The sequence below is a fragment of the Myotis myotis genome, unplaced genomic scaffold, assembly GCF_014108235.1.
Source record: "Myotis myotis isolate mMyoMyo1 unplaced genomic scaffold, mMyoMyo1.p scaffold_m19_p_1, whole genome shotgun sequence".
In the NCBI taxonomy this organism is placed as follows: domain Eukaryota; kingdom Metazoa; phylum Chordata; class Mammalia; order Chiroptera; family Vespertilionidae; genus Myotis; species Myotis myotis.
Window position 1 is genome coordinate 68,674,757 of NW_023416313.1, and position 26,311 is coordinate 68,701,067.

The 26,311-nt window shown below is 41.0% G+C and overlaps 1 protein-coding gene across 2 annotated transcripts; it reads right to left on the reverse strand.

The window, feature by feature from the left end:
• Positions 1–443: 443 nt before the first annotated feature.
• Positions 444–25,043, reverse strand: LOC118671696 (all-trans-retinol dehydrogenase [NAD(+)] ADH4-like). Of its 2 annotated transcripts, XM_036340388.1 has the most exons (9): positions 24,919–25,043; positions 23,028–23,129; positions 21,808–21,949; positions 20,290–20,377; positions 13,761–13,992; positions 9,984–10,244; positions 3,836–3,971; positions 3,221–3,359; positions 445–884 (listed from the first exon to the last, which is right to left on the reverse strand). In XM_036340388.1, the coding sequence occupies exons 1-9, from the start codon at positions 24,934–24,936 to the stop codon at positions 860–862; spliced, it is 1,143 nt and encodes a 380-aa protein (XP_036196281.1). In that variant the 5' UTR covers positions 24,937–25,043; the 3' UTR covers positions 445–859. The 2 variants fall into 2 exon arrangements, with proteins under 2 accessions (XP_036196275.1, XP_036196281.1); XM_036340382.1 differs by lacking the exon at positions 24,919–25,043 and having other exon boundaries at positions 444–884; positions 23,028–23,150.
• Between the last annotated feature and the right edge of the window lie 1,268 nt (positions 25,044–26,311).

The following is a 26,311-nucleotide window of genomic DNA, read 5'->3' on the forward strand; positions in this document are numbered from 1 at the left end:
TATCTTCAATATCACATTATTTACTTATATAGCTTCTGATATCCTACTACTTGCGATTATAGTTCACAGAGGTTAAGTGGGGCTAAATGAAAAGAAATGAACAGAGGCTAAAAAGGAAGTTATTTAGCAGCTTATTAAAGAAGTGTAGCTTGTAGTTTATTGGAACTCAGAAATTACATAATAGCACTACATATGTATATTTTAAAGATATATTTATCTTTTGTACATATGTATGCGCTTTATTTCTAGTAAAATAAAGAGGAAGGGAGAAGGAGATAGAAACATCGATGGGGAAAGAGAATCATTGGTTGCCTATCTGCTGAATGCCCCCCACTGGGGATCAAGCCTGCAACCTGGGCATGTGCCCTTGACCAGAATTGAACCCGGGACCCTTTTGTCCACAGGCTGGACACTCTATCCACTGAGCCAAACCAGCTAGGGCCCTAGTAAAATTTTTTATTATGGAAAATTTTAAGCATATACAAAAGTAGAGCAGTGTATTTAAACCCCATATATCTATTACCCAAACTAAAATATTGTGGACATATAACCAATTTAGTTTTTTTATTACCCCTTTATTCCTCATTCCCACTTCTCTAAAATTATTTAGTTTTAAATAATTCCCAAACATTGTATGATTTTATTCATAAACACCTTAGTTATCATAGTTATTTAACACAGGAAATATTAATGTGTTTTAGTAGAAATGCTGTAATCTTTATAGCTATTTGATGTTGAGATATTAACTGTAAATATTTGTTTAAATTCATGGTGATCTTTGGTTCATCATATCAGGTTATAAATTAACCAGACAGGTTCAGATTCAGGCAGATAGTCTTCCAAATTGTTCCTGGCTTCTTCAGAAGGTCAAGACTGTTCGAATGCTGTTAATAATTATATTAAAAAAAATCAGTACAACTTTTATGATAAATTTAACAAAAACTCACAATTTTTGTTTTATCCTTTTGGGATTTGATTTAATCTTCCTTTATAGACACACAATTTGGTAAGCCTAATTTCTTTTATCTTGTTATCCTCCTTTACTCCTGGCACTAATAAAACTTTATATATGATGCCAATAAGCTGGGAGAGAATTGGGGACCTCACTTGCCCTGGGTGAGGACGTGGCTGCCTCGTGGTGCTGTGAGAAGTAGAGCATGACATGCTGTAATGATGTTTTCATCTTGGAATAGCCCCTGCTCTTGGCTCTCCTGCAGCCGAGGGCAAATTGGGCATCAAAAGGAGGTGGTTGGTGTGTTGGGATGCTACTTTCTGAGAACTGAAATATTCTAACTTCTGAATTAGTCCGTCCTTCAACATGTACTAGCAAGATGGGGGGTAAGCCTTAAGGACAGAGAATTCCTTATCTTGGATCTTACTGCTGGAGCTGCGGGCTGCCATGCATAAATGCTTTCTTCACTCGGGGCCTGGAAGAGCCACCTCCCTGTGGGGGGAGAGGCTCTGTGTCCTCTCCTCACCATGAGTCGGGGTCACTGCACCTTAACAGGCCAATTGGTGTGTCCCATCTCCTCTCCCCCACTTCCTTGCTTCTATGCAGTTGGCATGCCAAGAGGGCCTGTCCTCCATTGTGTTTCCTGTACCCATGTGGTAAGCACACGTGGGAGGGCCCATCCCCTGCCTGCTCTGTTGCCACCTTTCCATCTGTGTGGGCAGTCAGGTGGTCTTCTCAGTGGACAAGAGGGAGTAGGAGGCCTCATGTAGGTGTTTCCCGTAGGCCTCCATTCTACCAGTGATTACCAGGCCTGTTTGTAGAATATGGGAGACTTGACCAGTTATTACTAAAGCAATGCAACATTTTGCATTTGGCTGCCAGTTAGCATTGCTGTTTGGGTATATTCTATGACTGAGAACCCAGGGACAAAGGGGTAGTGGTGGAGGAGTTATGAGCACCAGGTTCTAAGGCCCCAAACCCAACCAATTCCTCATTTGAGGAGTACAGAGATTTAGACACTGTGCAAGATATTTCAGGGCTTTTACACTAAGTTATTTAGCATAGTTTAAAAAATTGTGTTTATTTCTTTTATTTATTTATTTTTTAAAAAATATATTTTTATATTTAAAAGGAGGGAGAGAGAGATAGAAACATCAATGATGAGAGAGAATCATTGATAGGCTGCCTCCTGCATGCCCCCTACTGGGGATCGAGCCCTCAACCCAGGCATATGCCCTTGATCAGAATTGAACCCGGGACCCTTCAGTCCTCAGGCTGATGCTCTATCCACTGAGCCAAACTGGCAAGGGCTATTTCTTTGATTTTTGTTGAACTCCTTTTTATATGTTGTAGCTAACATGTTTCAAATTAGAGAGTTCATGTCAAGCAGTAGGCACATTTTCTCAGGTTTCTATCCTGTGAAGTATCCTGTGTCCTCACACCATGGACCTATTTTCTTCTTTTGTGACATTGCTTCTCTGTGTCAAACCCCTGCCAACTAACTCTATGTCCCCTCCCCCCCCCTTTTGTAATGTGTTCTCTTTTCTTTGCTTTTTTTGTCCTGCTTCTTCTCTGTGCAACATTGTTCCTTTGTTGCTATTGATTAGGGCTATGCTTGATCATTTTAACAAAAATCACTGATCCCAGTCTTATCCACTCCCCAATGCTAGGGATCCCCCAGATGAGACAATTCTATAAATCGGCTCTCAGGGTTGATGGGAAGGGAGCACACTACAGCTAAAATGGTAGGTCGGATGTCTCTTTTCAGGAGACCTCTGACAAAGCAAGAGGATGAGGGAGTTGGGACATCCTTTAAGTATCTGACACCTGCCACTCCCTGCTCACATCTCTGTGGTTTTCACCTGATTCTGATAAGGAAGGGCCTGCAGGGTGCACTCTGTCAAACATAGTGATTCCAGAGCCGGGCTATGTTGTACCAGAGGGACCTGATGTTACAGGATAGAAACCTCTCTCGTAGGGAGCAGCCCCAACTCAGTTAATGATTGTCTGTGAAAGAAAGGATGTCAATTTATGCCACCCTCTATGTTGGAACAGCGTATGGCAGTGTACATTATGGAAACAGATAGGAAGGTAGGTGATGTTGGGGTTTCCCCCCAAATGGCCACTATTTCATCTTTTAAGCACCCCTAGTGTGTCTGATGATGTGAAAAATGTCAGGAAAGAAACTGATTAGATTTAAACATCAAATAAAAATAGAGTCATCATAAAGGTTTTTCAAACCACGTACCCATCTGTTCGGTAATTTACCTTTTTCCTTGGTGCATTAGGTCAAATGCCTCATTGATTTTGTCAAAAGGCAGGGTATGGGTCACCAGTGCATCCAGGTTGAATTTCTTATTCTTGTAATCAGTAACCAGCTTTGGGATTGAATCTCTACCTTTGCAACCTGTAATTTGGCCAGAAGTCCTAATAAAGATGTGGTACTTGACATGAAGAAGTAGTTTCATCATTGTCCATTGAGTGAATGAAATTATTTTGTCAGATTGGCTTCCTCCAAGTAGATTAAACCCCATATTTAATTTTTCTATACTTTTATTTACCTTAAATTTTTCTTCATAGGAGAAATTCAAGATTATTTTTATTTCTGTTTAAGAAATGATCTTTGTTTGGTCCAAGTTTGACTTTTGTTTTTGTTGGTTTATTTTAATGCAAATTGAACTTCTATTTGCAAGTTGTAGTATTCTTACTATACAAACTGTTTACTTTGAAGTAATTAATAGAATAGCTTTTATGTAGTCTTTAGATGTATTCTAGGCACTCAATATTTAAACAAGTTATTTTCCTTCCCTTTTAATAATTTTCACTGTAACAATTTGAGTACTAATATGGAGAAAATTAGCAGAAAAAAATGACAACACTGACCACCAAATAATGTTCCATTGATAGTACGGCCCATTAGTATCTCTATTGGAGAAACAGTCAATCCTTTGTCACCAATGGCTACTCCAATGAGCGTACATGATCCCCAACCTACTGTTGTGCAGTCCAGGGCTGCTTTCTGGAAGGTTAAATAAAAAAGATCAGTCGAGTAGGTAGAAAGGTAGACCATGTCTTCAGTGTGCCTCTGTACTGGATTTCAGGGAAAATTTATACATTCTGCATCTTATATAATAAAAGCCTAATATGCTAAGTGTCCAGTTGGCCATTCAACCAATCAATGCATAATATGCTAATGAAATGCTAAGGCCACTCAACTGCTCACTATGTCGTGTACTGATCACCTGGGGGCAGATGCTCCGACCGGTAGGTTAGCTTGCTGCTGGGATCCGGCCGATCGGGACTGAGTGAGATGGACCAAACATGGCCTGGAGCCCTCCGTGGCCCCTTCACAGCTGGCCAACCTCCTGTGTCCCTCCCCATCCCCGATTGTGCACCAGTGGGGTCCCTCAGCCTGGCCTGTGCCCTCTCGCAATCCTGGACCCCTTGGGAGATGTCGGAGAGCCGCTTTTGGCCAGACGGTGGAACAGCCTGTTGCTATGATGCACATTGACCACAAGGGGGCAGACACTCAATGCAGGAGCTGTCTCCTGGTGGTCAGTGCACTTCCATAGGGGGAGTGCCGCTTAGCCAGAAGCCGGGCTCACAGCTGGTGAGTGTAGTGGCGGTGGCAGTAGCCTCTCTCACTTTTGCGGCAGCACTAAGGATGTCCGACTGACGGCTTAGGGGGGAGCAGGCCTAAGCCATCAGTCGGACATCCCTGAGGGCTCCTGGACTGCGAGAGGGTGCAGGCTGGGCTGAGGGACCCCCTACCCCGAGTGCAGGAATTTCGTGCACCGGGCCTCTATATGAAATAAAGGGAGTCAAGCATATGAAGTCATTGTGTTGTAGACCAACGCTGGAGGATATGTTTCAGATAGAACATTCAATAAAATGTTGAGCTTCATAAAAAAAGGTATTAGAAAGAAACAGAATATATTATTTCATCTTGTTTAATATCATAATTATGCCGAACCTAGAATGTATATCATTGTACATAAAAAATACACACACATAAAGTTAGGAAAGATCTATAGAAGATATTGTAAACTCAAATCAACAAGTTTTTGACTATTTACCAGGTGTGTATTGTAAAAATTTTGCAATTTTGGGGGCATAGAATAAAAATCTTTAAAGTCACGAGATGAGGGTGATTATTCACTAGAGCCTGGGATGAGGCATATACTGTAAAGTTAGTAGATCTCTATGTAGGATAAATGAAAAGAAAAGCCATTTAAAATAGAGGGCAAAACAGTTAAAATGATGCTGGCTGCTGCTCATGAAACATTTCATTTGCTTCCCTACATTTTTTAAAGCTCTCTGCAGGACTTATGTGACCAGTTCTGGCCAGTGGGCTTTTGGGCAGAAGTGATGTGTCCTTTCTTGGCCTAAACAGAAAAGCCAGTGTGCAGCCTGCCAGCTGTCTCTTCTCCGCTGTAACAACCAAAAGGACCTCATGTTGAGATTGTGAAGCCACAAATTTGAACTTCCTTGATGGGTGACTCACAACATAGGAAACAGTGGCAGCGGGGGTGGAGGGGAGTTGCATTGATGTTTGCATGAGAGAAAGAGAGAATATTGTTATTTTAGCCTACTGCAAGTTTGGGATGAAGATAAAATTCCCAAGGATTAATAATGTAACTAAGTTTAAGAAAGATATAAACTGTGGATGGCCATTCCACTTAGAAGCCCAATGGTAAATAGATAAACAGCTAAAATGTTTTGAGACAAGTATTATTCTATATAATAAAAGCCTAATATGCTAAGTGTCCAGTCGTCTGGTTGGCCAATGAAAGAGTAATATGCTAATGACATGCTAAGGCTTCTCAAGCACTTGCTATGATGTGCCCTGACCATCAGGGGGCAGACAGTCAAACGGTTGACCAGTCGCTTGGTGTACACTGACCACCAGTGGATAGATGCTCCGACCAGTAGGTTAGCTTGCTGATGGGGTCCGGCCGATCAGGACTGAGCAAGATGGACTGGACATGCCCTGAAGCCCTCCTGCAGTCCCACCCTGGCCCTGATCCTGGTGGGGTCCCTTGGCCTGGCCTGCGCCCTCTCACAATCCAGGCTGAGGGCCCCCTCCACCCTGAGTGCATGAATTTCGTGCACCAGGCCTCTAGTAGAAGAGAAATGTAAACTTTTTGCCATATCCCTTGCCATAGTCAGGGGGCAACTTGATTTTGACCTGTTGGGGCAGTTTTTACTTTTACAGAAGTTCCAATAGGAGGTACAGTTCCTTTTCATCCCTGATCATTATATGAAAAAAGGAATTTGAAGTGCAGTAAATTCTCTCCATCTTCTCTCTCTCTATATCTGTGTCTTACTAGTGACAGAAGACACAATGACCTAGAACTTTAGGAATATGTTTTCAAATTTTTATTTGACTATATGCTTACTTATTGTTTTGAGAATTTGTAACATTTCTAAATAGAAACTTCTGCTTTTTGCAATTTTTATATGGCAGAATTATTATTGTTTTTATCTACAACATAGATCCATGTTGAGGGGAAAAGAGCACAGGTACTACTGGTCACCTTGAGGTAACTGCTTACAATGATTTCTGTTTTTTATTTTTATGTTTTTCCTATTGCTTTTTCTACATTTCTGAGCTTTGCTCCAAGCAAGGATTTAACCTCCATAATAATGACTTAGTTCAATGGGTATTATGTGCAAGTTCAGGGTTTTATTTAGTATCTTTTGATAACTTTTGATTAGAATTATTTTGAATTCTCAATATCCTATCTAATAAAAGAGAAACATGGTAATTGGCGTACGGCCGCTACCCTTCCCATTGGCTAATCAGGGCAATATGCAAATTAACTGCCAGCCAAGATGACAGCCGGCAGCCAGGCAGCTTGAAACTAACATGAGGCTTGCTTGCTTCAGTGATGGAGGAAACCAACGTTCCCCACCTGCCTTGCTGGCCTCTGAGCTTGCAGTTTAAAAAACATTGTAACAAATATAGAAGCTAAACAAAACCCCAGAAACTTGCTTTCAGCGAGCCGGGATCTCAGAGCTGGAATTGATACAGAGTTTCGATTATAGAACCTAAACAAACCAGATACCTGCTTTCAGCAGCCGAGGCCTAAGAGCTGGAGCCTCAGAGCTAAAGCTGGCCCAGAATAAAAAAGAAAAAGAAAAAAAGTAGCAGTTGGGAGCTTCAGTCCCAGCCTGAAAACAGCCCTCAGCCCCTCACCCAGACTGGCCAGGCACCCCAGTGGGGACCCCCACCCTGAAGGGGGTGTGACCAGCTGCAAACAGCCATCATCCCCTCACCCAGGCTGGCCAGGCACCCCAGTGGGGACACCCACCCTGATCCAGGACACCCTTCAGGGCAAACCAGCTGGCCCCCACCCATGCACCAGGCCTCTATCCTATATAGTAAAAGGGTAATATGCCTCCCAGCACTGGGATCAGAGGAGCCGCGAGGCCTCCCGGCACCGGAATCAGCGTGACAGGGGGCAGTGCCCAAACCCCCTGATCACCCTGCGGCTCTGTGTGTGACAGGGGGCGGGGCCACAACCTCCCTATCTGCCCTGCTCTGTTCCTGACAGGGGAAGGCGCCCCAACCCCCTGATCAGCCCTGCTCTGTGCCTGATAGGGGGGAGCTCCCCAGCCCCCTGATTGGCCCTGCTCTGTGGGTGATAGAGGGCAGCGCCCCAACCCCCCCCGCTCCCTACGGGCCCTGCTCTGTGTGTGATGGGGTAGAGCCATAACCACCCCACCAGTCCTGCCCTGAGTGTGACAGTGGTGGTGCCTCAACCCTCTGATCAGCCCTGCCCTGTGGGTGATAGAGGGTGGCGCCCCAACCCCCTGATCCGCCCTGCTCTGTGTGTGACAGGGGGCGGTGCCCCAACTCCCCTATTGGCCCTGCTCTGTGCGTGACAGGGGGGAGCTCCCCAACCCCCTGATGGGCCCTGCTCTGTGCATGACATGGGGGAGCTCCCCAACTCCCTTATGGGCCCTGCTCTGTGCATGACAGGGGGGGAGCTCCCCAACCCTCTGATTGACCCTGCTCTGTGCATGACAGGGAGCAGCGCCCCAACCCCCTGATTAGCCCTGCTCTGTGCGTGACAGGGGGTGGTGCCACAACCTCCCCATTGACCCTGCCTTGAGTGTAACGGGGGTGGTGCCCCAATCCCCCAATCGGCCCTACCCTGAGCGAGGCTGACGGTGGCATCACAACCTCCTGATTGCCCTACTCTGTGCATGACAGGGGGCGGCGCCCCAACTCCCCAATCGGCCCTGTTCTGAGCCCGACCAGGGGCTGCACCTAGGGATTGGGCCTGCCCTCTGCCACCCGGGAGCAGACCTAAGCCAGCAGGTCGTTATCTCCCGAGGGGTCTCAGACTGCGAGAGGGCACAGGCCGGGCTGAGGGGACCCCCCCCCCCAGAGCACAAATTTTTGTGCACCGGGCCTCTAGTCTTATATAATTGTCAATTATTGTAACTTTCTAATTGTTCTGTTCAGTTCTTTAGGCTGCCCTAGAGCATGAGAAATCATTGAAATCAGTTTCATAGCCATTAGTGGAATCTCCTTTACAGCCTAGGAAATTAACTTTCCCTACTTATGGAAACTTTTGGTGAAAGGGTAGGTAGCTAGCTCATCTTTTTGTGATTAAAAAAAAAAATGGCATCTTTTAAAATTTAGGTTCTTTAGTGTAATTCTATTCCATAATTTAAATACATGTCTTGGTATAATAAATCAGTTAATAAAAGAACCTGCAAGTTTCAGGTCAGTGTTTCTCAGCTTGAGAAACTTGTAAAAAATATTGGTACATGAGTCCCCAACTGGTATTAACAAACAACAATACCCCAGGCACTTATAAGGTAGCGAGTGTTGAGAATATCTGTACTCTGGAAATAAGGTAAAGAGGCGGAATTTCAATGTTTGTAAAAAGTTTGAGCTGTGGAAAGAGTAGGAATGAATGGGTGCGGCACATTGCAAACTGCAGGTGAGAAGGACAATGTGAAAAGCAGGGCCTGACACAGAAGCACTGCAGGACAAGGAGCTGCTGATGAATGAGTTTTCAGGAAGAGCTAACATTTACCTCCCAGATCCTCTTTCAAACAGTTGTTACTACAATGGAACTATTCTGGGAGGGGCAGCCTGCTCCTCTCAGCAGCTCTTGCTGGTCTTCACTCTCTTCTGGGGCACTCACCAGCCAGGTGAGCACCAGGGGGAAGAACCTGCAAAGCCAGCTCCTGGTGGAGGCATAGACTTTTATTATGAAACCTTCCCTAGAAGAGGGTGTTAGGGGCCAGGCTGAGTGAAGGTGTAACAAGATGCTGGGCTCTCTGGCAAGTCAACTGGTCCATCTGTTGCCTGAGGGGGTGGCTCTGCCCACTCTAAAAAGAATAGACTAGACAGAGGTAGCTTCTCAAGCCCTGCAAGTCCGGGAGCCGACCTGAGAGGAGAGGAAACCTGAATGATACAAAATGGTACTGTTTGCGAAGAAAATATTTACTTTTAATTTTGCAGCATGTGTGTATTTAATATATTAAAAATTTCAATATGTACTTTGGACCTAATTTTGCAGCCCATTATGAGGTCTGGCAGGCAGAATGGATTGTGTGTAGGTTGCTGGCCTTTCCCTGCTTTGCTTTTTGATGGGAGTGGGTACCTAGGGCTGTTAAGGTGACACCAGCCACATTCTCTTCCTCCTTCTTTAAGTCTGCCTTTTCTGTTCTCATTGTTTTGCTCATTTCTTGCAGGCACAATTCCTTAAAATTTTTCACTTCTAAATTTTCTCTGAATTTCATGTGGAAGAATAAATATATAATAACATTAATATTAAGTAGTCATCTGTAATATTTATTAATATATAAATATCAATTATAACATACTATATAATATCCAATACATTATTAATAAACATTGCTTATTATATAAACATAATTTATGTATATACAAATACGTTAATATTGACTATGAAGTGAATAAATATATTAACATATACATATTGTCAATGTTTATTAATGTTAATAAATATTACTTACTATGTACTATTATAAAAAACATACATACCATGGCTTCAGATCCACCTGCACAGTCAAGTGCAAAATCCACACCCCCACCGGTCATATCAATGATGACCTCCTGGACGGGTTTCTGTAGATCTCTAGGATTGAGGCAGTCAGTGGCTCCAAGGGCTTTGGCCTTTGCAAACTTCTCACTGTTGATATCAACAGCTATGATTCTGGAAGCTCCTGCTACTTTACAACCGATTAAAGCAGAAAGGCCGACACCTCCCAGGCCAAAGATGGCACAAGTAGAACCTGGGGTAACCTGCAGGCAGGAAAATCATAAGTTAAATTAGCTGGTCCCCCCTTTTTTAAAGGTACAGAGTGAGGTGGGGGCAGGAACATATAAAGGACTGCCTGTCATAAGACTAAGGGATTTAGCCATTTGTGGGAAATTTACCAATGTAAAAATGAATGAATCACTGACTAAACTTGGAGAATCATTTGAGGGCCGTTAGGATCGTCAATTTATAAGGAAACCATTTCCTTGTTTTCATTTCCCAATTAGCGGTATCAGAACAAAATCTGAAAGCTCACACACTGTAAAGGGTTTATAGTTTGCCCTTTTAAGTGGATCACAAGTAATTTGATGTCTATATTTCTAATAGGCCTTATTTGGTTGTGTTAATGTTATATTTTTTAAAAAAGTATATTTTTATTGAGATGAAGAGAGATGGAAACATCAATGATGAGAGAGAATCACTGATTGGCTGCCTCCTGCATGCCCCACACTGGGGATTGAGCCCTCACCCTGGCCAGTGCCCTAATCAAGAATCAAACCATGACCTCCTAGTTTATAGGTTGAGGCTAAGCCACTGAGCCATGCTGGTTTGGCATAATGTTATAGTTTTGATGACCTCTAATATTTCTCTAAAGGTGAAATAACTCAGTGATCTCAATGGTCAATTTATTTAATTTGAATAGATCCAAATTTCCTTGCATGGCATTGGAGGATTTTTATTATCTGACCCCTATTTCCTTTCATTTTTATCTCCATGATATTATCAGTACTGCGGCCTCAACAAACTGTCTCACTTTCTTTTCCTCATGTCTTAGTTCATGCTGTTCCTTCAGCCTGCTGTACTTTTCACCTTATTTTCTATAATGAAAGTAGTAACCTATGTTTTTGGCCTAAGGTAACACCCTTCCCACAAATCTTTTCTTTATAATTCAATTAGAAAGTAGTACTAACTGGAATATGTTACTCTGGAGAGTGAGGTAGTGGCAAAAACAACAACACTGCATAGAGAGATGCTTACTATTACTATTTTCTCATGATGATGGGAAAGTTTTAAAATTAAAGCATAAACAAAAGGGAAAGAAGAAAATCTGTCCATGAGACATATTGGGAACAAAATTATAGGAGAAGTGGCATCATTGGTTGTGATTTGGTGGGGTGTCGCTCTGGGGTTGTGGCAGGGCTTGTGTTCTATTTGGGGGAAGCCGCGTATTGGTTTGTTGGCGCCAGGTCCATGGTGCTGTTTATTTTTAAATGGCCAGTGCACATCATGGCTGCTCCTGCATCGAGTGTCTGTCTCCTGGTGGTCAGTGCGTGTCATAACTACCGATCAGAGGGAAGGATGACACTTAGCCTTTTATATATATATATAGACTAGAGATCCAGTGTACAAAATTTGTGCACTCGGGGGGGGGGGTGGCCTCTCAGCCCGACCTGTATCCTCTTGCAGTACGGGAGCCCTTGGTGGATGTCTGACTGACGGGGAGCGGGCCTAAGCCGTCAGTCAGACATCCCTAGAGCTGCCGCAGAGGAAAGAGAAGCTCCCACCACTGCTGCTGCACTCGCCAGCTGTGAGCCTGGCTTCTGGCAGAGTGGTGCTCCTCCTGTGGGTGCACACTGACCACCAGGGGGCAGCTCCTGTGTTGAGTGTCTGCCCCTTAGTGGTCAGTGTGCATCATAGTGACTGGTCATTCTGCTGTTTGATCAATTTGCATATTAGCCTTTTATTATATAGGATTACTGATACTTCCCTTTCCTTTACTTGGTCCTATATCAGATTTATTTTTCTTCTTTGAGCATCTCCTGAGGTGGTTTATTGTTCCTCAACAATGGGAATAACATGGGAATTTAGATAAGCTTTGGCTAGATTTAAAAGTAAACTGTAGCTGAATCTCTAGTGTTAATATTCCTGAAAAAAGATTACAGTAGTAGAAAGTGAGCATCTGCATGGAGTCCAGAAAAGGGGACGTGTGTAACCCCAAGAGCAATAATTCCTCCCTGAGAGGCCAGTGCCATCTACAGGAGAATGTGCTTTGACTGCCAAGGTCACATAAGCTGCTAACATTACCCAACTAACACACTTCCTCCAGGACCCTTCCCACACAGCTTTTAATTTTTATTAATGAGTGAATAAGTGAATGAATGAATGAACAAATGATATTTTAGAGGGGGGTAATATGCTGATGGCCAAGATTCGCATCCCTGTGTGCTTGGCCAATATAATTCTCAATGAAAAGTTAGACCTTGATATTCCGGTTACTAAATCAGCTTCTTGTTTTCATTAGGATGACTTTGCTTCCTTGAAACCCAATAACTCTAGGCAATCTGATAAAAAGAAATTTTTGTTCCAAAACTTAGGGTGGAACTTCACCAAGATGTTTTAAGGGTTGCATATGAACCTAGTTTTGTTCATTCATTCACTGAAAGATTGTCACATCCCTACTATGTGACAGGCACAGGGTTAGGCTCCAGAAACACCGCAATGAATAAGAGAGAGTTCTTGCCTTCAAGTAGCAAATAGTTTCATAGGAAGGAGAAATGGGAAATTCCTCCATAGTGTGATAAGGTAGACAAGAATAAACATGGGTACTTTGGGGAAAACTACGAGGGGCACCTAATTCATGCCCAAAGGACTGGAGCAGTTTTCCAACAGGAAGTGGAAAATACAAAAAGCCAGCCAGAAGCAGTTGGGGAGCTCTCCAGGCAATGTTGATGGGAGCAAGGTGTGCAAAGCCCAGAGGCCATAGTGACTGGAGGCAAGGCTGGACAGGGAAAAGTAGGGAGAACCACCGCAGCATCCTTAAGGAAAAGAGGAATAATGGAAGGGGGTGAAATAGTCATATGTGTTGGTTAGAAAGGCCAATTTTAGTTGCAATTTGGAGTCAAGGGATGAAGACTGATGTTAAGGAGATTTAAATAAGGAGATTGAGGGATACAGACATCTCTCTAGTCTCTGAGTTAAACAGCTTTGAAAAGCTTATAAATTCTAACATGGGACTCAGGGACATACCTTTCCACCATTAGGGCTGCCATCTGAGACCCTGCACTGGAGCCACAAAAGGATAGGGAGAGAAGCAGAGATGAATTACTACAGTTTAGGGAGGAATCTGTACCTTCAGGGAGAAAGTAGGCGTGGCCATGTGGAGGTGGGTGGGGTCTCTGCAGTTTGTATCCTCTCCTGACTGGGTCTGCTGTCTCAGGATGAGGATTCATATTTAGAGGACATATTTGAGCAGGCTGTTATTTAAATTAGGGCTTACCTATAATATAACGTACTGGTAAAGGAGAAGAAATTGACATGAATTGGGTGCCAACTATATGTCACCCACCGGGCCAGATGTCTTACATATGCAATATGATTTAGTTTTCCCACAGTAATTTGTAATAGATATTATTATACAGAAGTAGAAGAGGTTAGATAACTTGCCTAAAATCACAGAGATGATAAATACAGAACCAGGGATTGAAGATAATCCTAGCTGCTTTATCATGCTGACTCCTAATAACTTCTGTTTTATAGAACGTGGTGATTAACCATTTTACCTTGGCAGTGTTGATTGCAGCTCCATAGCCAGTTGAAAACCCACATCCAAGCAGACAGACTCTCTCTAAATTTGCATCATCATCTATTTTGGCCAGATTAGTATCTGATACGACAGTGTACTGAGAGAAGGTACTGGTCCCTAAGAAATGGTAAACTGGTTTTCCTTTGCAGGTAAACCTGCTGGTTTTGTCTTCCATTACTTCTTGCTGAATAATAGGATCTTTGAATTGACTAGAGAATTTTAAAAAAGATACAAAAAAGATAAAGTAAATGGATCACTGATTACTTTCCTAAAAAAAATGTTAGGCATTATGTATTAGTTATGACAATTTTAAGATATGAAAAAATTGACAAAATCACTTGGGACTTTTTGCATATACATACACATACACACACACATATATGTATATATATACACACATATATATATGTGTGTATATATATATAATCTCCAAAAATATATACACACTTTAACAATTGATAACTTGCTTAATTTTTCACTCCTTTTCAGGTTTAACTAATTTGAAATAATGGATGAAGCCAGACTAAGCTTTGAGCAAAGAAAACTTATTCTAAAGTGCCACTAGACTTTTTTAATGGGGATATATAAAAGATAAAGTTTAGGGTACAAAACCAGCAACAGTAAATGAATTGAGGGCATACAAATACAGACAAAATGATTCTGGATGTTTGCGATCCAATTGCTTTGCATTATCAGCAGTATCTGGACCAGTATGGTCATCAGTTTGAAAACAGGCATTGACAAAAAATTATTCATCTCTGTAGATTCTTTTAAATTTTGAAAATGAACTGTACATTAATAAACACTGACTTTATCACCATTCAAAGTGTGTATACATTTTTTGGGGATACCCTGTATATTCAATATGTAGTCTATATTGAATATATGTAATAAGTTTTGTCATTATATATCATTTAAAAACATAATTTATTTATTGTATATAATATATGATGATATACAGTAAATATATAATATACACTGAGTGGCCAGATTATTATGACCACCCCATCAGTACTTCGTTGGGCCACCTTTTGCCTTCAATACTGCGGCCATTTTTCTTGGCATTGACTCCACGAGATGTTGAAAGGTGATGTGAGGAATCTGACACCATGCCTGATGAATAGCACTCTCCAGTTCTGTGAGATCTGATGGTTGTAGAACCAGCTGCCTGATGGCTCTTTTATTTTTATTTTTTTAAATATTTATTTTGTTGATTTTTTACAGAGAGGAAAGGAGAGGGATGGAGACTTAGAAACATCAATGAGAGAGAAACATCGACCAGCTGCCTCCTGCACACCCCCTACTGGGGATGTGCCCACAACCAAGGTACATGCCCTTGACCAGAATCGAACCTGGGACCCTTCAGTCCGCAGGCTGACGCTCTATCCAGTGAGCCAAACCGGCTAGGGCATGATGGCTCTTTTAACTTTGTCCCACAAATGCTCAATTGGATTGAGATCTGGTGATTGTGGGGGCCACCTAATCAAGGTAAAGTCTCCCTCATTGCCGGGAGCCGGTCCATCCTTGCTGTTTCAAGAGACCTGGCATATATGGCATACTGTTCTTAATATGTTTGCTCACCTTCTTGGTGCTATGTATTTTAACCAAGGTCACCTCTCCGAGAAAGGTTGTTTCCCCAGGTAAGGATTTTCCCCTGAAGTTAGGGAGGGGATAAAACTCCTTAACTAAGTGCCAGGCGGGTAGTTAATCACTTTAACTACGAACAATCATGCTTAAGCTACATAATCTTTACTCCCTGGAATGGAGATAAGAAACGCCCTAACCTTTGGAATAGAGATTGATAGGATTGAATCAACTGGTATAAATACAGATGTAACAAGACAACAGGACACAGAACTTAGAGAACAGAACCAAGAGAGACAGAACCTACACACAGAACCTAGAGACAGAACCTAGACACAGAACCTAGACACAGAACCTACACAGAACCTAGAGACAGAAGAACTTCACTGGAGAGAACATGGCAAAAGATCCTGGACAGAACCTAGACACAGAACCTGGAGACAGAACCTAGCGAGAGAACCTGGCTGAAGATCCTAGAGACAGAACCTGGCTACAGAACCTGGCTAGAACATGGCAAGAGAACCTGACTAGAACCTGGTGACTGAACCTGGCTGGAGAACCTGGACAGAACCTGGCTGGAGAACCTAGCGAGGGAATATGGCTACAGAACATGGCTGGAGAACCTAGCAAGAGAACATGGACACAGAACCTGCCTGGAGATCCTAACCAGAACTTCGCTGGAGATCCTGACCAGAACTTGGCTAGAGATCCTGGCTAGGCTGCTGATCAACTGAATGCTGTCTCTGTGTCATTCCTTCTTCGCCGACTCCGTCTACACCTTTGGGAACCCCTGGACCTGCTGGGGTTGGACCCCAGCACCTCATGTTCTTGAAACCACTCCTGCACAATACGAGCACTGTGGCATGCACATTGTCTTGTTGGAAGAAGCCATCTCTATTGGGATACGCCATCAACATGACAGGATGAAGTTGATCAGCAACGATACTTAGGTATGTTGTGCTATTCAGACATTTATAATGATCTGGCCCTCTAGCAACTTCAGCGGGAAATTATAGCTAATTTGCCTACAAACGTCAGGTGGTAATAATAATCTAGCCACTGAGTGTAAATAATATATCAAATATAATATAAATAATATGTATATTATAATACATAATATAATATGATATAATAGTCAGGGGTCATCTAAAGATAGTAATGATAACAATAAACTTAAAAATTTTAGCCGAAGCCAGTTTGGCTCAGTGGATAGAGCGTCGGCCTGCGGACTGAAAGGTTCCAGGTTTGATTCCGGTCAAGGGCATGTGCCTGGGTTGCGGGCACATCCCCAGTAGGAGATGTGCAGGAGGCGGCTGATCGATGTTTGTCTCCCATTGATGTTTCTGGCTCTCTATCTCTCTCCCTTCCTCTCTGTAAAAAATCAATAAAATATATACATATAAAAATTTATTTATTTTTTGCCGAAACTGGTTTGGCTCAGTGGATAGAGCGTCGGCCTGTGGACTGAAAGGTCCCAGGTTCGATTCCGGTCAAGGGCATGTACCTGGGTTGCGGGCACATCCCCACTGGGAGATGTGCAGGAGGTGGCTGATCGATGTTTCTCTCTCATCGATGTTTCTGACTATCTCTCTCCCTTCCTCTCTGTGAAAAATCAATAAAATATATTTAAAATAAAAATTTTATTTATTTTTTAATCTTTATTGTTGAGAGTATTACAAATGTCCGCCATTTTATCCCCTTTGCCCCCTACCACTGGGTTCCCACCCCACCTCCAGGCTTTTACCACACTATTATCTGGGTTCATGGACAATGCATATATGCATATAAATTCTTTGATTAATTTCTTATCTCCCCCCAACCCCATTCCCTCTGAGATTCATCAATCTGTTCTGTTTCCATGCCTCTGGTTCTATTTTATTCACCAGTTTATTGTGTTCATTAGATTCCACATGTAAGTGAGATGCTGTGATACTTGTTTTTCTCTGTCTGGCTTCTTTCACTTAGCATAATACTCTCCAGGTTCCTGGATGCTGTCTCAAAGGGTAAGAGATCCTTTTTTTTCTCTCTGCTGCATAGTATTTCATTTTGTAAATGTACCACAGCTTTTTTATCCACTCATCTACTGATGGGCACTTGGGCTATTTCCAGAACTTAGCTACTGTAAATAATGCTGCTATGAATATAGGGGTGCCTATATCCTTTCTGATTGGTGTTTCTAGTTTCTTAGGATATATTCCTAGAAGTGGGATCCCTGGGTCAAATGGCAGTTCTATTTTTAATTTTTTGAGGAAACTCCACACTGTTCTCCACAGTGGCTGCACCAGTCTGCATTCCCACCAGCAGTGCACGAGGGTTTCCTTTTCTCCGCATCCTCGACATCACTTATTTGTTGATCTGTTGATGTTAGCCATTCTGGCAGGTGTGAGGTTCTACCTCATTGTCGTTTTAATTTGCATCTCTCTAAGATTAGTGATGCTGAGCATTTTTTTCAGATGTCTTTTGGCCATTTGTATGCCCTGTTTGGAGAAGTGTCTGTTTGGATCCTCTGCCCATTTTTTAATTGGACTGTTTGTGTTTTGTTTGTGTTATAGGAGCACATTATATATTTTGGGAAGCAACCCCTATGCGATGTGTCATTGGCAAACATGTTCTCCCATACAGTGGGTTCCCTTTGCATTTTGAATCTCGTTTCTTCTGCTGTGCAGAAGCTTTTTAGTTTGATATAGTCCCATTTGTTTATTTTTTCCTTTGTTTCTCTGGCCCTTGGCAATGTACCGGTGAAAATCCTGCTCCATGTGATGTCTGAGATTTTGCTGCCTATGTTTTCTTCTAAGATTTTTATGGCTTCCTGTCTTACATTTAAGTCCTTTATCCATTTTGAGTTTATTTTTGTGTGTGGTGTAAGTTGGTGGTCTAGTTTCATTTCTTTGCATGTACCTGTCCAGTTTTCCTAACACCATTTATTAAAGAGACTGTTTTTACTGCATTGTATGCTCTTGCCTCCTTTGTCAAATATTAATTGAACATGATAGCTTGGGTCAATTTCTGGGTTTTCCATTCTGTTCCATTGATCTGTATGTTCTTGTGCCAGAACCAGGTTGTTTTTATTACGGTGGCTTTGTAGTATAACTTGATAGCTGGTATTGTGATCCCTCCAACTTTGTTTTTCTTTCTCGAGATTGCTGTGGCTATTCGGGATCCTTTTTGGTTCCATATAAATTTTTGAATTATTTTTTTCTAGATCTGTGAAATATGCCAATGGTATTTTAATAAGGATTGCATTGAATTTATAGGTTACTTTGGGTACTATGGGCATTTTAATGATGTCAGTTCTACCAATTGATGAACATGGTATGTACTTCAACTTGTTTATATCTTCCTTGAACATCCTGTAGTTTTTTGAGTACAAATCTTTTACCTCCTTGGCTAAGTTTACACCTAAGGATCTTAATTTTTTTGTTGCAAAAGTAAATGGGATTTTTTTTTTTAGTTTCTTTTCCTGAGAGTTCATTATTTGTGTATAATAATACCATTGATTTCTGGGTGTTAATTTTGTATCCTGCTACATTGCTGAATTCATTTATTAAATCTAGTAATTTCATAGTGGAGTCTTTAGGGTTGTCTATGTACAACCTCATGTCATCCTATATGATAAAAGGCTAATATGCAAATCAACCAAATGGCACTGACCACTAGGGGGCAGAGCTCAATGCAGGAGCTGCTGCCCCTCCTTCCCGCCCCCCCCAACGTGGTCAGTGCGCTCAGCTAAAAGCCAGGCTCACAGCTGGCAAGCGCAGCTGTGGTGGTGGGAGTCTCTCCTGCCTCAGCGGTAGTACTAAGGATATCTGACTGACGGTTTAGGCCTACTCACGGGGGAGCAGGCCTAAGCCTTCAGTTGGACATCCCCTGAGGGCTCCCGGATTGCGAGAGGTTGCGTGCAGGCCAGGCTGAGGGAACCCCCCACTCCCTTCCCCCCACCTCCAGTGTACAAATTTCGTGCACCGGGCCTCTAGTCTGCAAATAATGATAGTTTTACTTCTTTTTATTTAGATGCCTTTTATTTTTCCTTCTTGGACTTCCAGTACTGTGTTGAATAAGAATGTTTCTGTCTTGTTCCTGTTTTGGGAAAAATGCTTTTACTTTTTGTACATTGAGTATGATGTTGGCTGTATGTTTGTTACATATGGCCTCTATTATGTTGAGATATGATCCCTCTATTTCCTTTTGCTGAGAATTTTTATAAAAAGTGGATGTTAGATTTTGTTGACTGCTTTTTCTGCAACGATTGATATAATCATGTGATTTTTTTTTGTCTTTTAATTTGTATATGTGATGCATCACATTTATTGATTTGTGAATATTTTACCAGCTTTGCATGTTTGAAAAAATCTCAATTGGTCATGATGTATATCTTTTTAATATATTGCTGGATCCTATTTGCTATTATTTTGTTGAGGATTTTAGCATCTATGTTCATCAGAGATATTGGCCTATAATTCTCTTTCTTTGTATCTGTTTTTGAAATTAGGATAATGCTGGTCTTGTAAAGAGAGCTTGAAAGTGTTTATTCCTCTTTGATAATTTGAGGAGGATAGGCATTAGTTCTTCCTTGAATATTTGGTAAAATTTTCCTGTGAGGTCATCTGGGCCAGGGCTTTTGCTTGCTGGGAGTTTTTTGATTATTGCCATGAGATGAAAAAGGTTGAAAATCGCTGTGTTAACTTATTCTCTTATCGAAGGACATTTGTGCTCTTTTGAATAGTTTGCTGTAATATACAATGTTGCAGTGAACTTTCTAGCACATTTCTCCCTAGGTGATTTTGCAACAGTTCCTTGCACTCACCTGAGTAGAATTGGTGGGTAGAAATATGCACACCTTCAACTCCATTTATGTTTTGCCAATGTTCTGCCCAAAATATTGGTACCAATGTATATTCTCACTAACAGTGTGTAGAGCTTACCTGAGCTTTGCACAGAAATTTGTGAGTGGACTCAAACAGAACTTGCATTTTTTACATTGAGGCATGTAGAGAGGAATCACTTTGTCACCTAGAAAGAAAGGTCATATGTTGGTTGGTGCCTATAAACGTTACTTGTAAATGTTACCTATAAAAAATTTCTACCAGATGAATCAGTGGAAAACATCATTCCTTATGGCATACATTTTATGTTCAGCAGAGTATAGGTGGCAAAACATTGTGTTACTCTAAAAGATTGCTGACTTCCCCACGTATTACCTATATTCTCCCTTCCTCCCCCCTTGCTGGGCACTCAAGCAACAAATCTGTATTGATACCATCAGGTGAAGAGTCCTACCTGAGACTCTGCTGTCCTTGAAGCTCTCTACATCATAACTATTATTTATTATATTTCTAAACCCCCATGTGGAATAGGACATCCTCATATAACAGGAGAGGTGGACAGTGACAGACTAGATATGGAGAATATACGTTAAACCATCACCACTGTGTTTCACCATTTGTTTTACTGTCAAGTTCCACACCTTCTACTTTTTATTCAATTTTGATTTAAAAATGGCTTCTATCCTCTGATGACCAAGGTCCAATAATAACTAACATTTAGTAGGTGCCGGACACCATTCTAACTGATCACTTGTATTGTCTCAGCTAATTCTCAGAACCACCCTTTGAGAAGGGTAGTATTATTGTCCCCACTTTAGAAGCAGAAATCTGAGTCACAGAAAAGTGACTTAACTGGCTAAGGTCACAGAGCCAGTAGGTGGCAGAGCTGGGACTACATTGATCAGACTCCATGGATGCAAAACTTTGAGGAGCAGTTGGTTTTTATGATCTTGTTTGGAATGGAAAGATACTAATACATATACCTCAAGGTTTGTAGCATCCTTATTAAAGGAAGGAGGAGTGAAATGGTCATCCTGTCTGACAAGTGAGGATTACAGAGCCCTTATTCCAGTATTTGGTGGAATATCTGTTATGAAATATGCAGTAAATAATTTCAGTCATTGGCATGTTTCATTTGCATGTCATTTTTATTTTTTCAAACTTCCAGAAAGACTAACTTAGGCTAACATTGGCATATGTGTAATATTTCTCACTTAAGCTACTTACAGAATGAGGTACCTCATTCTTTAAATTCTTTATAATATTAAATTAGTTTTTTGGTTTATTTAGAGGAGGTTGTTATAAGTTGTCATTTATGTGTCCATGGAAGCTTCAGTTTAATATAACTTTGTAGCTTAGCTTCATAGCACAGTTTCTCAGTGCTCTACTAGTAGGTAAATAAAGTGACCATCTCCCCCAGATTTTACCAGACAATTCTGATTCAAGTATTCTGTCTCATTGTTAGACTGTGATAGATTGTGTTTCTCACTTTTGCTTTGGAAAAGATGGTCCCTTATGTAAACAGAGATCAATATAGCATGCAAAGTCAGGAATCTATCAGGGTTACCCCTGAAATATCCTGACATTCCCACTTATTGGAATGAGAAAATAAAATACCTGGTTTGCAGTTGGTCACTCCTGGCCCAACACTTTCCACAATACCTGCCCCCTCATGGCCAAGGATCACTGGGAACAGAGCCTTCGTAAATTTAGGATGGAGAATATGGGCATCGGAATGGCACAAGGCAGTGGCGATTATCTACAAAGCAACCGCATACTGGAGTTATTTCTGTAATTACATTATTGGGGTTGTTAAGTGGGTAATTTTAGGATAATTTCATTTTCACCCTGAGACTTTACAACACTCTTAGAGCTCAATAAAAACATAATACTTAAAAACACACACACACAAATTAAGATATATTAGCATATATTCTTTTCCTTTTATACCTTACTTTTCTGCCTTTTACTGTCATTGGAAAATCATAAAAAGAGATAAAATTGGCAGTTACTGTCTCCAGGAGAGGGGAAATCAAAGGCTATAGGGAAAATTTAAACAAAGTCTAACAGACAGAGGAATGGAGAGAACACAGGTTTCTAGGCCTTGTTCAAATTTTGTTGAATTGACGTGAAATAGAGGTAATAAAAATTTTATAGTTAAAAGTGAGAGATCAAGTAAAAGATTGTCTAAATTAATTACTGCTGTATCTCTATATTCTTTTTCAAGATTCTGCTCATGAGGGTATCCCATTCATCCTCATGTATAAGCCCTTCCTGTGGTGGTTGGAGGGAAAACAGCCTGGGCAGCCAGCTCTGGGGAAATGGAGACATGACCCCAACTTGCCCTTGATGATCTGTCCACTGAGCGTGGGCTCTTCTCCCTGCTCACCCACTGCCGTCCCTTCATCTGCACCCAAGACCCTGTGCTGCCTAGGGCAGCTCTTCAGGTTTTCCTCTCCCTTGTTGTTGTTTTTTCCTTGTTTTGAACCAAATTCTCTATCTCCCTTTTAATAATTGTCAAGTGGAAAACTAAAAGAAGATAGAACTAATTGTAATCCAATGCGAATTCCTTAATATGATTCTTAAGGTTAATGATTACTGTTAAGGTGCTTTAGTTAAATTTTAACTAAGGCCCATTATCAATGACTACTGATAAATAATTAATGATTTACCCCTCCTGGAGATAAGGCCTGTTTGTATCTGAACCTAAAGATACAATCGCCCACACTGAGAACTGCCGGGCTTCCCAGTCACATCACATAGACATGACCTGACAGAGCCAAGTCTGCCCCTAGTTAGTGCCTAGAGTGTCCTGCCCAGGGCGAGTCCCCACTCACCTGAATTCGAACTTCATGTGCCTTGGGGGGAGCTACCTCAACCTCTTCTATGCAAAGGGGCTTGTTTGCTTCCCAGGCGATGGCTGCTTTGCATTTAATAACCTGGGAGAGAGAGAGGGACATAGGGAGGGAGGGAAGAGAGGGAGAAGTTGGGGTTGGGGATTGGGAGGGAGAAGGTAATAGAGAATATTATGGGGGAAAAAATAAAAAGCATAATACACCATAACTTGTGGCTGGATGTTTTATATAATTATGTTGTTTTGTAGAAAAGTAGATTATTGAAAATAAGAAATCATGATCTACATTATAGTCATTGCACTTGTATTCCTTTTAAAAGACTAGTTTATTGATTATTTAGAGAGAGGAAGGGAGGGAACCATCGATCTGAGAGTGATCAGCTGCCTTCCACAGGCCTTTCTTCAGGAATGGAACAGGCAACCCTTTGGAGCAAGGGATAATGCTCAAGCCCCTGAGCCACACTGGCCTGGGTGCCCTTTCAATTTTTGAGAAAAACAGGTGCACTAAAGTTTACCGTAATATAGTGCCTCGATCTTCCCCCCCTTCAGTAGCAGAGGGGATAAATTCATAGGGTTTGGCCAGTAAGTATTTGTTGACTGAACAATTTGTTATCAGCTCTGAATTACCTGAGTCCTCATTGCTAGGACATAGATGTGATTTTACATGTTTGCTACTCATTGTATGATCCCCCCTTGGACCAGAAGTTATTGACAACACCAGGGAACTTGTTAGAGCAACAAGACCTGTCCCAAATCCCCTAAATCAAAATCTGCATTTCATCAAGATCCAGGTGATTCATATGCACATAAAAGTTTGAGAAGTGAGGCTTAAATAATTAGTAAATTTATCAGTAGAATAAATAAAAATTAAATAAAAATTTGGTCACTGAAAGAATTTTGGGTAAAAATGTATAAAAGAAATTAAATAGTATTATATAAACTTATTTTATAAATTAAGCAGGATTCTATAATTAAAACTTTATTTAGCCTCTTAAAAATATTTTTGTTGATTTCAGAGAGGCTAGGAGAGGGAGAGAGAGACATAGAAACATCTATGATGAGAGAGAGTAATTGATTGGATGCCTCCTGCACTCCTCCTACTGGGGATTGAGCCTGCTACTGGGCATGTGACCTGACCAGGAATGGAACTGTGACCTCTTGGTTCGTAGGTCAACACTCAACCAGTGAGCCACACCAGCTGGGCTTGCCTCTTAATATTGTATTTTTAGTTTTAAATATAAGTAACATTGAAAGAAAGTAGAAAGAAACAAACCTATAATTCTCCATTCTAATACTACTACAGTTTTTTGTTTTTGATGTGATTTTCCTAGTCTTTGACAACATGAATACATATTTTTTACAGTATGTAATTTTGAATTATTTTTTAAAATATCATTAATGTTATTTACAGGTGCAATAAATGTTAATTATGGAAAGTTTCAAAATACAAACAAGAAGAAAAGGAATAAAATCCACCTGTAATTTTGTGAGGTAAATCCTTTGAATTATCCCCAAATGGGATCTTATTGTATGTGATATTTTTAATCTACTTTTTCTACTTATTAATATACTATGAATGTTTTCCATATTCTTCTCTAACACTACTTTTAACAAATGCAAATTCTATTTTATGGTTATAGTTACCCAAATCTCTCTCTTCTTTTGAAAAATAAAAATATTTAATTTGACAGCCTGTTGTAAGCATTATGGCCAGTCTACAGTAATTTTATTAGCGTAATTTTCTAGCATGACGGGGTGCTTTTGATCAACTTTAAATGAATGCATTCTGAGGTTAACTTAAATGGAAGCTTTTTAGCAAAAGTACTAGTATACAAAAAAGAAGAATTGAACAAAGAAACAGTACATTTGCTTACTTTGCCCTTGGTGCCCATTTTTCTTTGGGAAACTCGCCTTGGAAGCTTCTCTCTGATTTAAGAAATTCCACTTCTGTCCAGGATGCTTTCTCTGTAACCTGGATTGAACTGCCACTGAATAAATACCATCCCTGCTTTTTTATTCTCCAATCACTTGCCCTTTTTGTTGCTGTGATCCACATCTCAGCCCATATTTTATCACGTCATTTGTGCTATCGTATTTCAGCTGCAAACAGCCTTTGCTCCCAGTCATTATTTGGAGGAGATTTTGTTTATTTGTTTTTTTTTCCCTTTTATTGCAAAATATAAAATAATAGATAAAAGTTTATTACATGTACAGATGAGTTAACACAAATTATAAAGGGCATTTCCATTGCTCCAGAATCCTTCCTGTACTCACCCTTTTCCTTCACCACCCTAATAATTATTTCCTTGCATTTCTTTTTGATTTATGCTTCTCTGTAAGTATTGTTTAGTTTTACTTATGAAAAACTTTATATGAATGAAATCTTAGTGTTTGTATTCTTTCATGTCTTCTCTCAATTCCATGTTTTTGAGAAGTCCCCCACATTGCTTGTAGCTGTTTATTTTCATTATCATTTATTTTCCTTTCCCTTTTCTTTCTTATGATGAATTAATGATTGCATAAAAAAGTTTCCTTAAGGAAAATTCAGGACTAATATGCAAACAGTACACACTATTATGGTGATGCCAACCTGATGGTTTTGGGTCTCTGGGACTCTGGCTGTGCTCAGTACAGAGTAGTCCCTGGATGCCTGTAGGCAAGTACCTGGTGCCCCATCTGACCTTAGGGACCTCTGACCACCGATGCAGTGGGCCAGAGCTCCCCTGGAATCACACTTGCTTGGCTGTTTGTGGGAAATGGAGTGTCCCATAGTGGTTGTGAAGTATTTTGAGTAGATGTGGAATTACTGCGTCTTCAACTTTGATAGAGAAGGCCGAAGTGTTTTTACAATGTGGCTTTCCTTACCAGCAAGGATGTATCAGAGTTTTCACTGGGCCACAACCTTGCCTATGCTTGGAATTGCTGGACTTTATAATTTTTGATAATCTGTGGGAGTGGATTGATAAGTAATTGTTTGTAATTTGTAGTTCTGTGATCATTAATGAGAATAAGCACCGGTGGTGTACTGGAGCCAGCTCATATTGATTTTTGGTCTGCTTGTTCTATTAACTACGAGAGATATTTAAAAATAATTATTATAAACTTGTTCATTTCTTACAGTCACTGAAGCTATTTTTTCCATTGATTTTTAGAAAGAGTGGAAGAAGGAAGGGAGGGACATCAATGTGAGAGAGACACATCGATTGGTTGCCTCCTTAATTCACTCCGTCTGAGTCCGGGGTTCAAACCTGCAACCTAGGTCTGTGC